Source organism: Sorex fumeus, unplaced genomic scaffold, assembly GCF_029834395.1.
Source record: "Sorex fumeus unplaced genomic scaffold, SorFum_2.1 ptg000009l, whole genome shotgun sequence".
NCBI classification, from domain to species: Eukaryota; Metazoa; Chordata; class Mammalia; order Eulipotyphla; family Soricidae; genus Sorex; species Sorex fumeus.
The window spans coordinates 14698175-14717165 of NW_026606066.1; the positions used below are offsets into that span (position 1 = coordinate 14698175).

Here is an 18991-nt window from a genome sequence, read left to right on the forward strand (position 1 = left end):
CCAGTACTAGAAAGTGATTGAACTTTCCTTATTCTTTAATTCCCAAGATTAGAAACAAGCATTCCACAAGCATGGAGTAAATCCATACAGCAACTCCTTGAACTAAATTTTGTTTTAATACATTTTACAGGTTAGAAAATAAAAAGGACAGAGGAGAGGCAATTTGCCTAATATATAACAAATCTGGGGCTTAAACAATATGGATTCCATCTCATTACAGTTGCTGGATATTGTTTAAATATCCAATCATTACAAGAGAAAGTAGGCATACGTACAAGTGAGAACACGTGTGAAAGAAACAACAAACACAAAGTTCTGGACAGGAACTCAGCAACATCTAGCACAGCTTGAAAATCACCATGACTTCGGAATTCGCAGTGGGAGAGATTCAGCCTTTGGGAAGTCATCTGGGCCTCAACCCATTGCCCATTTTCTTTAAAGGAGTAATGAGACCTAGCACCATACATGCAGTATCTAAACCCTTAGCATTGCCCACATTTTCTGATCTTGTTTTCTGAAAGCAGCATTCCAGGATTTCCTGAGCCTAAAATCAGGAGATAAGGTTTGGGCTTGGGAGGAAGGAAGGAAGGAAGGAAGGAAGGAAGGAAGGAAGGAAGGAAGGAAGGAAGGAAGGAAGGAAAAGCAACACTCATGAAGGCAGAATGATTGACTCAAACCTAGGTTAAGAAAAAACGAGGCAACATGAACTTTCTCAAAGCGAAGAGATCACTGAAAACCTCTTAACCTATGACTGAAGAATCTGGTAGCTCTGGACTTCTTGGTTCTTTTTACAACTGTGAACAATATAAATTATTAAAAGGAATTATCAGATTACTGTTTCTTTATAAAACTCCTTTGGATGTTGTTTTTTGCTATAAATTTGGGTTATTTTTCATATCGAAGAAATAACTAAGAGGACGAAGAACCTCCAGCTCCAAGCACATCTTTTTGATTCTACTGTTCTTCCTGCATTAACATACATCTCAGAGACCTGGACCCTACGAAAACAGGATAAGAATGCTATTGGGGTTTCTTAAAGCAGAATCGAAAGAGCTATGCTTGGAATACCATGCTTCACTCAAATGAGAGATAAAATCCGGAGTTCCCACCTGCGTCAATGCTCAAGAATCAGGGATGCTGTCTCGTTTGCCAAAGCATTGAAAATCAGATGGGCTGAACACATAATGAGATTTAGAGATGACCACTGGACTAAAGCCATTACCGACTGGATTCCACGGGACGTCAAAAGATTGTGTGGATGCCCACCTACAAGATATTCAGACTTCTTCATCAAGATCCTGAATGATCGGTTTGAGGCTCTTCATGTTCCTAGAACGAACAGATGCCATTGGGCTACACTAGCACACAACAGGGACGAATGGAGACGTTACTGGCGCCTGCTAGAGCAAATCAGTGAGTAACGGGATATCAAGTGATCAAGTGAATTAATAGCATAGAAAGTTTTAAAGATTATCTGGTTCTCTAAAGATTCAAAGATGTGTCTAATATGATTCAATAAACATAATTAGTAAATGCTACTATGGTGACACTGAAGAAAGGCCAATCCTTGTTTGTATTTGAAGGTTTGCTCTATTTCTTTTGCCAACTTATTTTACTATCATCTTTATTTTAAATTTTGATATGTTTTTGCATTGGTGTTACTTGAGGCTTGAGGTAAAACTATTCTCTCTCTCTCTTTTCTCCTTCAGTGTTTAGGCCAGACCCACTAGTACTCTGGCTTTATTCCTGGCTCTGTGTTCAGACGTCATGCTGACAGTGCTCTAGGGACCAAAAGTGGTTCTGGGTATCAAACTTGTGTCAGTTGCATGTCTATAAGGGAAATCTCTTACCTTCATCACAAATTTCTCTGCAAACCAGAACTACTTTACTTCAGCCATTTAATATCTCCAGTGCTTCTGTTATGTATATTTAGATTGACTCATAACTGCTACACCTGACCTGGATTCTCTGAATTTCGTATTAAGTTCCACATTAACATCTTCACTTTATACAGTTCACAGCACTTCAAAACCAGTATGTTCAAAGCTCAGGAAAAAATGAACTTCATACAGTTTCTCATCCTATTTCTTCAAGTCAGTGGCACAATCATTCATGCAGTTTGCTTGCACGCAGCCAACATGGTCTTCTAAAGGATATAGCACTGTAGCACTGTTCTCCTGTTGTTCATCGATTTGCTTGAGCAGGCACCAGTATGTCTCCATTCTGAGAATTGTTGTTACTGTTTTTGGCATATCGAATATGTCACAGGGAGCTTGCCAGGCTCTGCCGTGCGGACAGGATACTCTCTGTAGCTTGCCAGGCTCTCCGAGAGGGATGGAGGAATCAAAGCCGGGTTGGCAGCATGCAAGGCAAACATCCTACCCACTGTCCTATCGCTCCAGCCCATTCTATTCTACAGCTCCAGCCCATTCTATTCTAAAGGAAAACAATGCAAAATATATAAATAACTAATAAATCTCTGTGACAATACCAAACTCAATTTAAATATGGACTTGAGTATGGATACACAATTTTAAAAAGAAACAGACGACCAATAAGAACACATGAAAAGATAGTTTTCATCTCCTATTACTAGAGAATGCAAATGAAAACAAAAATGAGATATAATTTTGCACTTGTGAGAACAATTATTATCCAAAAGACAAGAAACAATATTAGAAAATATGTGAAGAATTGGAAATCTTGAACTTTGTTGGTTGGAATGAAATGGAAAGCCATTATTGAAAGCAGTATGGAAACTTCAAAAATTTAAAAATACAAATTCTATGCAATTCAATTATCCCACTCCTGGATATTTATCTAATGAATACACAAACATAAATTACAAAATACATTTGCTCACTGCAGCATATTTTAATAGTCATAAATTGGAACCAAATTTAGTGTCTGTACAGATAATTGAATTAAAAAGATTTAGCATACACACACAATGAATACTACTTTATTGTAGAAAAAAATAATCTTGCCATTGACAACAGTATGTATAGATCTAGAGGACATTATGTTTCATAAAGCAAGTCAGAAGTGAAAAATAGCATGATTTCACTCAGATAAACAAAAGAATTAGCTAAATAACATAAAAATAAATATTGTCTTTACTATGACATTAGTGACTACAAGAAGGAAAGCAAAAGGAATGAATTGAGTGAAGGGTAAATTGTATATTGAAGTTGAACTGAACTTTTAAGATGAATTTGATGATTGATAATGTTGCTGTTTGATGTTGTATATTATTGGTACTTTAACTAAAAGAAATCCTAAAAACAACAAAAATACTTACACTTTATCCTTTAGTTCGCTTTTCCCTTAGCACCTTTGTCCAACTTTCAGGTATGACAGCTCTCCAAATTTTTTTTTTTGGTCTGTCTGCTTTTAAGGTACACTTACTTGTTCCACCTATGATTTTGTTCCTAGTATTGCAATATGGCTTTGATTTATAATTTCCTAAGTATTTTGAAATCCTTTGATGTACTTACTGGTAATTTTTGTTTTCTTTGGAGAAATACTCATAGCACAGAGGTAGGGCATGTTTGCCTTGGGCTTGGCTGGTCCTGCCCAGCCGGGTTCGATTCCTCTGCTCCTCTCGGAGAGCCTGACAAGCTACCGAGAGTATCTCGCCTGCATGGCAAAGCCTGGCAAGCTATCCGTGATATATTCCGTATGCCAAACACAGTAACAACAAGTCTCACAGTGGAGACGTTACTGGGCTCACTTGAGCAAATTGATGAACAACGGGAGGACAGTGCTAAAGTGCTAATTTGTTTATTTATTTATTTATTGTTTTTTTGGTCACACCTGGTGATGCACAGGGGTTACTCCTGGTTCATGCATTCAGCTATTAGTCCTGGTGGTGCTCAAGGGACCATATGGGATGCTGGGAATCGAACCCAGGTTGGCCATGTGCAAGGCAATGCCATACCCGCTGTGCTATCACTCCAGCCCCAGAACTACCCATTTTAAATTGGGTTATTTGCTTTTTATTATTTAGTTTTTAGCATTCTTAATTATATATTACTATAGTATATAATACATATACTATAGTAATATATAATATAATAATAACAAAATATGTCATGTATAAACGTATATGTTGGATGCTAGTCCCTAATGAGATATGATTTGTAACTATTTCATCCTTATTACAAATAATTTATTCACTTGTGTAGTGTTATAGTTTGTAATACATAAGTGTTAAATTTATAAATCAATTGAATGTTTTTTTCTTTAGTCATTTCTTGACAGAGTTTTCAAGGACATGATAATAATTCTTTAAACGTTTGAAAGAATTTACTAATGAAGCCATCTAGGTAATTCTTTTTTTTATCACTAAAGTAACTTCTTCAGTTTTTATAAGGCTATTCAGGTCCTCTGTTTTTCTCGAATAAATCTAGGAATTTTATTTATTTCTACATATGTGTGTTACATTGCTATAAAAATTTTAGATATTAATCAGGTCTATTGTTTAGATTGTATCGCTAGCGGGTAGGGCGGGTAGGGCGTCTGCCTTGCACGCAGCCAACATGGCCGACCCGAGTTCGATTCCTCCGCCCCTCTCGGAGAGCCCGGCAAGCTACCGAGAGTATTCGATATGCCAGACACAGTAACAACAAAGTCTCCAATGGAGACGTTACTGGGCCCGCTCGAGCAAATCGACGATCAACGGGAGGGCCTTTACCTTTACCTTTACCATTGTTTAGATTGTAGACCATAGCACTGTAGCACTGTCCTCCCATTGTTCATCGGTGTGCTCTATCGGGGCCCAGTAATGTCTCCATTGTGAGACTTGTTGTTACTGTGTTTGGCATATCAAATACGTCACGGGTAGCTTGCCAGGCTTTGCCGTGCAGGCGAGATACTCTCGATAGCTTGCCAGGCTCTCCAAGAGGGGTGGAGGAATCAAACCCCAGTCAGCAGGGTCAGCAGCATGCGAGGCAAATGCCCCACCTGCTGTGATATGAATTTAGGTATTTGGCAATCCTATTTTTATTGATAAAAGTGAAGATGTATAAGGAAAGATTAAAGATATTTACACTACATAATTTCAGTTAATTCATAAAGAAAATGAAATGAAAAAATAAGGCTTTTTATTTCACATATAATAGGCAATATGTTTTAAAACATTGATTAGTATTTTATTTGACTGTCTATCCTATGGGAACATCAATTTGAGCCTATTGTATTACTATAATATTATAAGACTCAGTTAAACTGTCTCTGGTTCTTAAATACTTTTAAAATCCCAGATTCTGTGTTCTTGAGTCCTTAAAATGTTTTTCTCAAGGTATATCTGTGACAAGATATTCTTGTATAAGTTGTAACACAACTCACTTTGGAAATCAGAGACCAGTAAACTTTGCATTATGGGGATCATCTAAAGACTTGGATTATTTTCTAAATTATTTAGAATTTGGCAAAACTCAAAGAGAGTTTGCCAAGATTCGTCCTCTGTGATTTTAAAATTCAAGTGCAAATTAAAGAAATATAATATGCAAGCTTGATTTTTTTACACTCAAACTCAAAAGCTCTTTTATGTCCACGAACTTTCTGAACCTTCTCCTCAACCCTTTAGACTTCCCATATTTCCTCCAAAAGAACAGTGAATAAATAAGCTTAAAACTCTTAAGATGTTTGAGAGAGTCTGTTTCACAGTTCTGAATGTTGATACTGGGAAAATTTCAAGCCTTAAAAACATATTCACATATCCTTTGAAGATGATTTCATCCCACAGATATCTTATGTTATAAAAAGTTATTGTTAAGGCTACAATAGTAGTGATAGCAGCAACAATAATAGTAACAACAATGAATTTCTGCCTAAAATAATTTCTAAATGATGTTTCTCATTTAGAATAAAACTCAGACCTCAAATCCATTGTTCTGTCTCTCTAATCTGTATAGGTACATTTTCCTGGGTTAATTTAGCCACATAAATTTGGCCTCACAGCTATTAATCTCCTTCGTTAGATAAATTTTCCCCAAAGCCAACCTTCTTAAGGGGCTTTATACCTATCTCCTCTCTCCATTGAGGGTTTATCTCCCAGGGTGTGTCCTCTTCTTATTGTTTTGACTCAAATATTATCTCAAAGAAGCCTTCACTGATCACCTTTGTTAGAGATCAAATTGTCTACCCTATAACCACCACTACCACCAATTCACAGATGGAAGCTCTAACCCTCACTGTCATTACATTGAAGATAAAGTTTTTTAAAAGTTAACTAAAGTTACATAAAGCTGTACTCACATAGCCCTAATCCTGTACCTTAATAAGAAGAGACACCAAAACAGCAGAACTACATGTGCGTAGAGAAGAAGTCATGTGAGGACACAGCAAAAAGGCAGCTATCTGCAATCCAAAGAAGTCTCCAGAGACACCAAACCCAAGTTCACTTTGATCTTAGACTTCAAGCTTCCAGTGCTACAAAAACAAATTCTGTGATTAAAGCCAGGCTATGGGATTCTGTTATGGAAGTCCTAGAGGTCTAACATAACCCTCACTCCAGTTGTTCTCTATAAAATTGTGCAAATTTGAAATATTTTTGTTAATTTGTTTATTTGTTTAATATGACTGACCTTTCCTTAGGTCAGAAACTTTCATAACAGGTTCATGTTCTAAACCAATGTCTGGCATTTTGAAGGTGCTCAAAAAATAATACTAGGATAAATACCTAGTGTGTAGGAGCCATGTTAGAGTACAGATAGTTGCAGGAAGCTAATCTCGGCTTTTTTTGTTCATTCACAGACCATTATTTTGAATACTCAGGAAGTCCTGTTTGTCATTCAGTTCAAAGGTTAAAAATACAACTGTACACAGGAATCAAGCAGATATTATGAGTAGGGTATTGTGTGCAAAATAGAATAGAAAGTTGCAGTGCCTCTGGGAAACTAGAGAATATGTTGACCATATAAAGTCAACAATTTATCCTACTGAATGGAAAAAAATTCTCACACAGCAAATGACACAAAGGATAATACCCAATATATTGGAATGCACAAAACACAAGAAAAGACAAAATCATTCAATTTGTTGCTACATGGGTGGAGCTGGAGGAAAGGCAGTCAGAAGGAGGACAGATACAGAATGATAACTTTCATATATGAAATTTTAAACAGCATATTAAGGGAATAACAAATGGCCAACGGCAACAAAACCTAACAACTGGTCTACAGAACCGAGCTCACATAGAGTATGAGGTGTTGATAGAGGAGTACTGAGACAATGGAATAGAGAAGTGGGAACTTTGTGGTGTCCAAATCATGATGACAAATGTATTTTTTAAATAGGGAGAAAACTTGAAAAGATACCTCGCTAAAGTTAACATAGAGATTGCAAATAAGCACATGAAAATTCTTTCACTGATTTTGAGGAAAATGTCAACCAAACTAGAATAAATAGCTTAAGCAAACATAAAAATCAAAACCCTGATATACTGTTGAAGGGAATGTAAATTTTTCCAGCCTTAATGGAAAATATTGTGGAGTAGTAAAACTAAAAGAATAGTTCTACCTTAAGATACAGCAATTCTGGCCTCCGAGCCATGTAGCAAAATTCCTGGTACTAATCTCTGCCATTCTTGCGTGTTAGCTACACATGCTAGGGGGAAAGGGAGCTCAGATAGAGAAGGGAGCACCAAATAAAGGATGTTGGGAGGATCCTCCCAGGATGGTAGAAGCATGCTGAAAGTAGGCTACATGATTGCCACTCAATGCCTCTTTTGCAAACCACAACACCCAAAAGGAGAGAGGGAACAAAGGGTATGCTCTGCCATAGAGGGAGGGTGGGATGGGGGGGTGGGAGGGATACTGGGATCCGTGGGGGTGGGAAATGGGCACTGGTGGAGGGATGAGTATTTGATCATTGTATAATTGAAATCCAAGCACAAAAATTTGTAAGTCTACAACTGCACCTCATGGTGTCTCACTAATAATAATAATAAAAAAAGTGAACAAGAAAAAAAATGATACAGCAATTCTTCTCGTGGGTGTCTATTCACAAAATCACTAATTCTAAAAGAAGATTATCTATACACCTATGTTCACTGCAGTGTGGTGCTATTTACAATAGCCAAAATTTGGAAACAACCCCAAAGTCCAGTAACATGGAGATATGTACACAGTAATAGAAAAATATATACACAAGAATAAGAAAAAAAATGAAAGCTTGCCTTTTGTGACATCATTGATGTAAAGAGTGGAGATCGTGCTAAGTGAAATAAATTCTTTTTTTAAAAAAGTGCAAGTGCTGAATGATCTGACTCATATATTAGATATAGAAAAGCAAACACAGCAGAAAAACACAAAAACAAAAGAAATACAACCTTGGACTATGCCCACAGTACTGATATCATGAGAGACGGAGAGACAGTGAGAAAGAGATAGAGGGAGAGGGTAAAATACTGATGAGATGAACAGCTAACCATTTTGAAGAGCTGGAGCTATAGCACAGAGGGTATGGCGTTTACCTTGCACGCAGCCAACATGGTCAACCCCAGTTTGATTCCTCCACCCCTCTCGGAGAGCCCGACTGGCTACTGAGAGTATCTTGCCCGCATGGCAAAGCCTGGCAAGCTATCCGTGACACATTCGATATGCCAAACACAGTAACAACAAGTCTCACAATGGAGACATTACTGGGCCCGCTCAAGCAAATCAATGAACAATGGGAGGACAGTGACAGTGACAGTGACAGTGAAATTTTACCCCTAAAACAATACAGTCATATAAACAAAATGCTTTTTTAATAAATACAAAATTAAACACAAATAGTAGCTAAAATAGAATAAAGATAAAACTTGCCTTTCATTCAACTCTTGTCAGGTAGGTTAGCTAAAAAAATGAAATGTTTATGCAAAAACCTTGTAATTTAAAATAATGCTAATTGATATAAATTTACACCAATTCTTTAAGTTTCATGTGAAAACAATGACAGCTAATGATAAAAATGACTAGAGTTAGAGGACTTCAGGAAAATAAGAGTAAAGGAAAAATTGTTCTTCTTTCACGAAGAGACACAGACACTGCCCAGAAGAACTTTACATTTTTCTCACTGTGTATCCTCTCTCTCTATTTTTATCACTCAACTTTGTTCTCTATCTCTTGTCATATCAACCTTTAACTTCCTTTATATTTCATCTCTCTTTCTTCTCATGATTTTGACTGAGCTGCCAACATCCTTGATGAATACCATGCACACAAAAGTGTCTGAAAATTATTTATTTGGTTTATCAGGGATTTGGGTGTAAGGTGAGAGGAACATGTTGATGCCAGGATATAGGAAAACTTCTATTTTCAGAATTAAGAAGGACACTATTGGAATTAAAATATATCACAAAGAAAAGCTTAATCATTGTCTTTGTGTGTGTGTGTTATGATGAATAATAAAAATCTAACTCATTTACTAAGTAGCTATTGTTTTTCCAAAAATAATAGCTAATTTTGAGCGTTTCTTTATCATCCTGTGAAGATGTATTCTTTATAGAACTCAAGGATAGAGCAGATCTCTAGCTCCTCCTTTTCCTTTCATAAAGATCCAGGAATTAAGAAAGTGTAAATTTTCTTAAAATTTTCTTGTGAAACAAGAACAAATATTACTTGCTTATAAAATTCTCGACATACAGTCATTTTACAATTCTAATTTTTGCTGTCTCCCACTCCTTATGAGCCCCCTGAAAGAAGCCTATATACTTGTTTGGAATTGGGCAAATTAAGAAGGTTAGGAACACAGTTTTTATTTTCAGATATGTTCTCTCTTCTCAAATGGGTAAAATGGAAGATGCATGAGGAGAGAAAAGTCACAGATGAGAAAGATAGCTCAATGGGTTGGGTACATGTTTTGCCTGAAAGTGGTCTAAGTTTGACCCCAGGTTCCACACAGTTCTCCAATTATTGCTGGGACCAAGCCCAGAGCCCAAAGCTGAGAATAGCCCCCAACTACTGTTGTTTGTGACCAAAAAAATATAAATAAAAAGAAGAGAAAGAAAAATTAATGAGAGGCAGGAAACAATCAAATAAAAGAAAACAGATTAAGTCCCAGGAGAATAGGCTTGGACAAATGGGTAGAAACCCATATAGATTTGATTGTGATTACAGTCACAGTCCTTCCGTTGTTCATCAATTTGCTCGAGCGGGCCAGTAACGTCTCCATCGTGAGACTTGTTGTTACTGTGTTTGGCATATCCAATACGTCACAGGTAGCTTGCCAGGCTCTGCTGTGAGGGCGAGATACTCTCGGTAGCTTGCCGGGCTCTCCGAGAGGGGCGGAGGAATCGAACTCGGGTCGGCCATGTTGGCCGCTTGTAAGGCAAATGCCCTACCCCTGTGCTATCGCTCCAGCCCTTTGATTGTGATAAAAAATTAAAATGTGAAAATTTAGTTTTTAAAAAAGTTATCCTAATCTTAACTGTTACATGAATGAGCTATATGATCTTTCTCATTTCACTACTAAATTTTTCTATTTATTCCTAAAATTCTACCCAATTCCTCCCATGATTTTTAAATTCAGACTCAGAAATTTCTGGGACACTCACCTTCTCTTTTTGTCTTTCATTTAGACCTGATGAGAAATGACATAAATCCTTCCTAAAATAGTGGTCATGACTATATATGGGTTCTAGCTCTGCCTTTCAGTGAACAACCTAGGTTGCTGCACCTTCTATTTCCCTAAAAGCTAGCACAATTGTGGGCAAGAAGTTAGTGGGACTGAATTAATCATTATTATTCTGTTGGTGACACATAAGCCTCAAGTGAAGTATAGAAGCTCATATAAGGCAGGAAAAGGTATTGGGATTGCTGATGAAGTGTAGAAGAAGGCCAAGGAGAAATTTACTTAGTTTTGAATACTTTATTCTTCGTTTGCCTTTCACTCTCCTGTCTTGTTCTTTCAGACTCTGGGGAGATTTAACTGTAACCATGGAACCTGAAGCCCCAGAAGGGACATGGTTGAGGTTGGGGTATGAGGAGAAAGAAGCAAGTTTAAGGATGAGTGAACCATCAAGACTTCTAATAGACAGACTGGAGGGAAAGAGGGTTCCAGTCTTGTCCCTTTCCTGTTCATATCCTATAATATTTATTAAACAACATTCTCAGAAAGTTTTTCATATATATAATGTATTCTTCAGATGTTTTTGTGACTTTTCTACTTATAGTTAGTAATAACATAAAATTCCATCTGAAAGTTAGATCATTTAATAGGTGAATAGAAATTCATTTGTTATTTGACAATTGATAATACAGCAAAATATGCATTCCAAAACACTTAGGCACATAAAACACTGGTCTCAAAACAATTTGAAATTAAAAATTATGGAAAATGCATATGAAAAACAGACATCAACAGAATAATTGTTAGTTATTATTGAATGGGAGTCTGGCGCCTTAGACCACTCAACCATCCTGGGAGGGCCGGAGCGACTGCGCAGCAGGTGGGATGTTTGCCTTGTACACAGCTGACCTGGGTTCAATTCCTCCATCCATCTTGGAGAGTCCGGAAAGCTACAGGTGTATCCCGCTCTCACAGCAGAGCCTGGAAGGTTACCTGTGACATATTTGATATGCCAAAAACAGTAACAAGTCTCACAATGGAGACGTTACTGGTACCTGCTTAAGCAAATTGATGAACAATGGGAGGACAGTGCTACAGTGCTATTGAATGGGAATAATAACTAAAGATGAACACTAATGTTGCTTTTTGTTTTCATCTTTAACTTCTGTTAAAATCCCAGGAGCATTTTGAATTTTTAAAATATTTTTTCTACATTTCATATTTTAAAGCAATAGTTCATACAGGATTCATGTATTCTTTAACAAAAGGCTTATCGCTTATCCTTATTTTATCAGACAACTTTTAATTTAATTTTTTTGTTTGTTTTGTTTTGGGGGACTACATCAGCACTGCCCAGGGCTGACTTCATGCTCTGTACTCAGGGATCCCTACCAGTGGGCTTGGGGGAACATTTGGGGTGTCAGATCATACCCAGGTCAGCCACATGCAAGGAAAGTTCCCTACTCACTGTACTATTGCTCAGGTTCCTCAGACAACTTTCAACCAAAGAAATTTCCACCTTAGTTCTTACAGGATTTTAATAATTGCTGTTCCCCTAGACTCATGGCACAATACTTTGCCCCGTTTAAGAATTTCAGTTTCTCTTCAAAAATAGTTTCACAGAAAACGTTCCTTCTTATATCAACACCAATGAGTTAATTATAGGCAGGCTTAATTTAAATTCAAATTAATCCCATATCATTCCATAGTAACTTCCAGTTTCAGCAATGCAAGATCACTTTTATTATACACTTTTTAAAAAATCAGCTTATTGCTGGTATTAATGGTTGAATATTTGACCTCTAATTTTTCATTGCTACTGTATTTATAACAATTTCACTTTTCTTATACCTCGTTTCTCAAGATTTCTATTCTTGATTTCCTCCAAAATTTGTTTGAAAGACCCAATTAAAAAAAAACTCCTTAATTTTTTTAGCTTTTCCACTCTAATCACTTTTACTTTCCAATAAAAAAACACTAATATAAAAGAGAAATGTTATTTTAAAATACGATCTCTTGAAGGAAGGCCTGTCAAAGATTGTAATTTAGCATATATTTTGGTGGGATGTGGGGGTGCAACAGACCAGTGCTTAAGTTTTTCTATTGCTGAAATAACACTGTAAATCTCTTCCTACTCATGCCTTAAATTCCTCAGCATTTCTGGTTGCACAACAACATATCTGTGAGCTGATATGTCTTAGAAAAAATAGACTTATCTTGGAAAATAAGCATTCAATCACTTGTGACCATGCATTAGAGCTCTTTCTGATATTTTCTAGGCAGATAGAGAAAATTAAAGAACATTCTTACCTCTTGAAGGACCTAAGACAATGCACATCACCAATAAAGCAAAGCCAGCAGAAGTAGCAATTCCAAATACAATTTTTTGCCATGTCTATATAAAATAAAGAAAATTAGACATATGCACAGTTTCTGCTAAAGAGTAGTAGTGGCAAGACTTTGTTTACACCTAAATCCTGTTTTTCCCTCCCTACAAAGCTTTAGATTGTCTTCAACTGATCTGGGTATAATTGCTGGAATTCATCCAACTCCACAAGGACAAAAGTTTCTACAGTATATTTAGAACAATTTCCCCATCCCAGCCCACTCCAGGAAGCCAATACTTAGGCACAAACCTTCACTTTCCAAACAATAGAAAACTTTAATCTCACTCAATTCAACCAGTTCTCATTCGTTAGCAATATCTGGAGCTACAGATACTAACCTTCATTTTCCCAGATGTTTTTAAAAATTAGCTAATTCTGACTTCAGAACGTGGGTCACTGGATTTGTGAAAACCGTTGAAAAGAAGCAAGTCTGTCTTCGTAGTTGGAAGCTGACGCTAGGACAAGTTTTGATTTTTTTTTTCTTTCCACGGACTTTTGAATACCGTGCCAAATTTCAAAAGATTTCTGTAAAATTGGAAACAGATTTTGGGGGCGTTCTTGGCCTTGAAATGAACTGTGAGTGGCTCAAGGGAGGTTTTATAGCCTTCTCATCCTTGTAAATTCTACACCAACATCTGCTTACGTTGACATACAGAGGTTTTTTTTTCTTTTACTTTTTTAAAAACAATTTTATATTTATGTTTAATTTTCTTCCAGAATTCATTCACAAATCACTTTCACAAATCAATGGTTTTAATATAACCTTCTTATTGGAAAAAAGGAAAATTTAAGATAATATAAACTTCAAGGTACGTGTAATACTTGTATCTACAATCTTTAGCAGAGTAAACAAATTAGGGCCACAAAAGCTTTCGAGAGAAATATACAGTATAATTGCACTTTTTCTTCCTCTGGGAATTTTAAAGGTATTGCAGACAGAAATGTTTTTCTTCCAGCAAAATTTCTTTGTCCATATAGCACCATATGCACTTTCAGTAAATACAGAAGTTTAAAAATTCAACTGTCTAAACCCACGAATGCTTTACTTTAAAGAAATAAAATGCCATCTGGTGAAATTTAGTATGGGTTAGGTGTGTATGCACAGGCCAGGAAGATGGAAAGATCAGTAAGAATAATTTACCAGCAGACCTTTGAAAGAATGGAAATGGCTTTGCAAAAGTTATATTTTTACTTCTCCCTCAGAATATCTTCTGAGAGAATAGAACATTTAGTAATTATAAAACAGTTAAATACAAAAGGATTTGAAAAGAGAAGTAAGCCTATGCACAATTTAATTTTGGCTAAGTCTGCATGATTCCAAAGCAATTAGTCAACTTTAAAGATAAGTAAAATGGTCTTACTGAATTTAAATTTAAAACACACACACACACACACACACACACACACACGCACGCACGCACGCACGCACACGCACATGCACACAAGGTAAAGGTAAAGGCCCTCCCGTTGATCGTCGATTTGCTCGAGCGGGTCCAGTAACATCTCCATTGGAGACTTTGTTGTTACTGTGTCTGGCATATCGAATACTCTCGGTAGCTTGCCGGGCTCTCCGAGAGGGGCGGAGGAATCGAACTCGGGTCGGCCATGCTGGCCGCTTGTAAGGCGAACGCCCTACCCACTGTGCTATCGCTCCAGCCCACAAGAGTTTTGAAAAAAATGTTCAGGCTAGTTCAACACTGATCACTTGGATAGCTTCTGGGTTCAACATAAATACATTTGTTACCCTACTGTGTCTTCATTTTTTACACTAATGGTTTTCTTCTTCTTGAAAAGTTTTTACTGTTCTCAACCTGACTAAAACGCACTTTATGATGACCTCTCAGAGATTGTTCCTGAAAGGTAATGAGAAAATATTCATGATTTCTGTTGCCGTTTGTTTTCATTAACATGTCCAGCTCCCACCAGAGGCTTTTTCCGGCAAAGAGCAAGACAGTGGCTTGTGTGCTTTCCCTCTGACATTATCCAGACATCCCTCTTTGAATTCCAGTCTTATGAAAATTGTATTGAGGAAAATGAGTCATTAAGCACTTACTGGCAGAAAGATGTAGCCACCCTGCTCATAAAAGCACTCCCTTGCTTTGCCGTTGTTAGGGCCAACTCTACAAATTATAGCAATCATGAAGAATAACATTCAAGTTTTGCTATATTCTTGTAGGTATCTGCTGATACCCGATTGTGAAATTTAAACATCCAGGATAAAAGTCCCCAGCCAGGGTCCAAAAGAACTGTTCCCATGTGGTTTCCTCTGATTGATTTCCTTCTTTGGAAAATTCACACAACGTCTTCTCAGAAGTTCTGTTTTTGTCTGCCAAAACCCCAAAATTTACAAGTACATTTTAGTGGGTTATTTTCAAGATTTCGTATTTTAAAGAGAAACTACTAGAAGTGATTAGGGTATAATTAACATGGATACTATTCTTTTTAGCAATTAAAAGGCACTGACATATACTGGATAGAATACCGCTTAGGGTGGCAGCCAATTGTGGGCGTCCACAACAGACTTATTTGACAGGTTCTGTGGAGAAATTAGGTACTTTAAGAGGGACTGTTTAAGTTGAAACAGTGAGGAGGAAAACTATGAGGCTAAAGCATGTTTATTTAGTTTTGCTTGTTTTCTTCCTTGGAAGACTGAGTTATTCAAATTGTAGTTACTGGAAAATTCTTGCTAGCTTGCACTACTAAGGGAAATGAGACTAACTACAGAAATGAGTAGTTTTTGTGTCTGAGTTTATGGTTTGTTTATCCCTTTGAGAGAATGCCTAGGTGGGCTAATTTTTATTTAAACAGGAGCATCCACAAATAGATATATATTTTTTAATCCTACAGTCTCTTTATTGGCCTCTTTTCCCCCCTTTTTGAGTCAAAATAGAAATGCTTATGCTAAATACTTAAAAAGTGATGAAGCTAATATTATTTTATACATATAGTTTATATTCGGCCAACATTTTTTTTTGGGAACACAAATATGAATAAGCTCCAGTCTTTGCTCTCGGGAAGTTTACATTCTAGTACAAGTGAGTTATTTAGTCTTCAGATATTTGATTTTTCTATTCTTAGAGCCTTGCTAAGGAAGCTGGGATTGTGATTAGTGGTAAAGAATTCCCTAGTTGGCTATTGATTTCCCTACTTATCCAGGTCTGAGTATATGCAGAACATGATGTCCACAATATTTCATACAACTCTGATTTTTTTCTAACTGGGACATTTCTCAGAAAACAATTATAAATCTATTCAAATGTCATAAACTGGAAAAATATTTTAATCTGTAAATTTAAGAGGAAGTTATTATATGCTCAATCAAACTTTTTCCAAAATTGGACCTTAAGTCTACACTTGGAATTTAATCACATTATAGTAATCCCTTTGGGTAATCCAGGTTATAAAAGTAAGTCATAGCTAGGCATAGCATAGATTTTTAGAGAATGTTCTTTAACTATTTAGAAAAACAAATGTCTACAGAATTTTCAAATAATATTTAATAGTCAGTATATGTCTGCCTCAAGTGATTTTGTCTTAACATTTTCCCAGAATATACAGTCAATTAAACTTTTCTAGCGTATAAACATAATACCATGCTGAAAGTATAATATACTATCTTTTAATTTGGTTATAGGGAGATTTTAAAAATGAGGGATGGATTCATCAACTAAGCATTATATAAAACTAAAGACAAGTGAAAAATAAAGAATATGAAGACAAGAGAATTGCCAATGTAAGCCTTAATCCTAATTTTTTAAAATAGATTTTATCTTTTATCTCTAGAATGTCATGCCTACTTAATTCTTCGGATTCAATAAACATTCCCTGTTCATCACTATCTGTGAAGTTCCTTGGCACATTATTTCATTTAAATTGTACCAAAATTCATTTTAATGTTTAGTAAATGGAGACCACAAAATTAGAGAAGTTTCTTAAGATTACAATAGGACCCATTGTTACCGCATTATTTTGATTTATGAAATTTCATAAAGAGGACTCCAGAGTAAAACATATTTAAGAGATGTTTTATTAAAGTAGCATTATACTACACCAGTATACTTTTGGGGTATTCATCATTTAAAACAAAACATACGTTATATATGCATAGATAGATAGATAGATAGATAGATAGATAGATTGTCATTGTTTTGTTGCAAGACTTCTTAAGGATTTGGTGGCATAATACTTAAAACTACACTATGTAGTCTTTAAAAAAATTTTTTTTAAATTTTATGTTAGCTCACAATATTTGATTACATTTAATATTCAAATACCAATCCTACCACTGTTATACCTTCCCACCACCAAATTCGGGATGTTTCCATGCCAAGCCTCAATCCCTGTCCCAAAACACAAACGAAAGAATATATTTTGTATTGTCTCTTATGAAGAACTGCTGAATATGCTTTCAAAAAATTGTTCATATAGCATACAGTGTGAAGATTGTTCTATTTTGGCAGGAGACTTTAAGACATTCTATAGGATATGACTAACATGTTGTTAAAGTTTGGGTTATGTGACCTTTGGTATATATATATATATATATCTGAAAATATGTATATATGCATATATATATTTCCCTCTATGATTTTTTTGCCTACTGTCTGAACCCCATCAAATATGGTGTGGTAATTATGGAGAATGGGGACACTTATGATGTGTAGGTCCAGAAATATGTTCACTTATAGATGAGGCTCACCCAGAACATGTGGGGAGAGACCTTGAGCATGGCGGCGGTTGGGTTGTGGAGGTCGGCTATGGGGATGGGTCCCTTGGGGGCAGGGAGGGCTCTTACCTGCTCCCCTCTAGGGCACTCCAAGTGAAGCAGCCTGGCGTGGAGTCCGGTGGCATGGTTATGGGGGGCCTCATGTTATGCTTTCTTCTGGGAGAAGCGGCAGTGTGATCTGGATGTGGTTGATGACAAGATTATCTGGCACCAGCAGGCAGGATATGGCTTATGGGTCTCACCCCTGGGTCACCAGAGACTGGGGGAAATGGGCAGAGGATCTCTGCTCCCGGGTCCTGTTGAGCCCAGAGTCCAAGGTCACAAAGTTCCATGTTACCTGGATTCCGTGGGTGAAGTCTTTGAAAAATATTACACATCTCAAAAAATCACAGAGTTAGTTCAAGGGCATTGTTTAAATATTAAATTAGTGAGACTTTCATTAGAATTGGGATCTAGTAATCAGAGAAATAGTTAGCAGGGGTTAAATGGTCTTCCTCCAGGAATTTGTCTAGATTAGGGATTTATTAGAATACCTATCACCAAAGATGTTCTGAGATACACACTGGGGAAAAAATCCTGGGATCTTTAAAATTCCTAATAACTATGAATGCCAGTGAGAAATAATACTGCATTTGGTTTCATCTATATTTTGAATTGCTAAACAAAGGAAAATATAAAGCACCATGCCTAGATGTTTGTAATTATTACATACTATATTAATAGGTGTTATAATTAGATGTGAGTTCATTATCCTATAATAATTATGACAAATTCTTTTTAACAATCCAGAGAGGTAACTATCAATCTAGTCTTAGAAAAAAAGAATAAGAGAAACACCAATTTATTTTGAGGTTTTTAATGTAGTTTCAAAACAAAAATATTTCTTTTCCATGGTTAAAAAATTGGAAGACTGATTTAATATAAATTTCATGCTTGAGGACTTACATAGTTTTCTTTAACTTTATTAAAGCATACTACTATTTTACCAACAGTTTTAGATTGGAGAACATTACCTCTCCTGGTTAATGGTTGATTGTTATTTGAGGGGGATGCAGTGCACAGCCAGCAGTGCTTAAGGCTTACTACTGGCACTATGCTCAGGGAGATCACTCCTGGTGACATGGGGGTGGAAGTCGCCATATGAGGTTCTATGGAACCCAGGTCAGACACAAGGCAAGAGTCATACCCACTATGCTATTGATCCACCCCAGTCTATTGAACTTTTCATTAAATTTTCCAAGCAATTTACATGCACCATTTCATGAATTCTAGCCTTATCCTAATTTTAAAGATCAAGATATGGATTCACGAAAAATTTTAG

General features: G+C 36.4%; 1 protein-coding gene across 1 annotated transcript in view; it reads right to left on the bottom strand.

The window, feature by feature from the left end:
* The window catches only part of FAP (fibroblast activation protein alpha), a 97801-nt gene extending 80006 nt beyond the window's left edge, over window positions 1-17795 (bottom strand). Inside the window, exons 1-3 of the mRNA XM_056110444.1 lie at window positions 17740-17795; window positions 14998-15064; window positions 12868-12952 (exon numbers count right to left, since the gene is read on the bottom strand). Of these exons, the coding sequence (XP_055966419.1) occupies window positions 12868-12952; window positions 14998-15064; window positions 17740-17795 (208 nt within the window). The remainder of the gene's footprint in view (window positions 1-12867; window positions 12953-14997; window positions 15065-17739) is intronic.
* Window positions 17796-18991: the final 1196 nt, after the last annotated feature.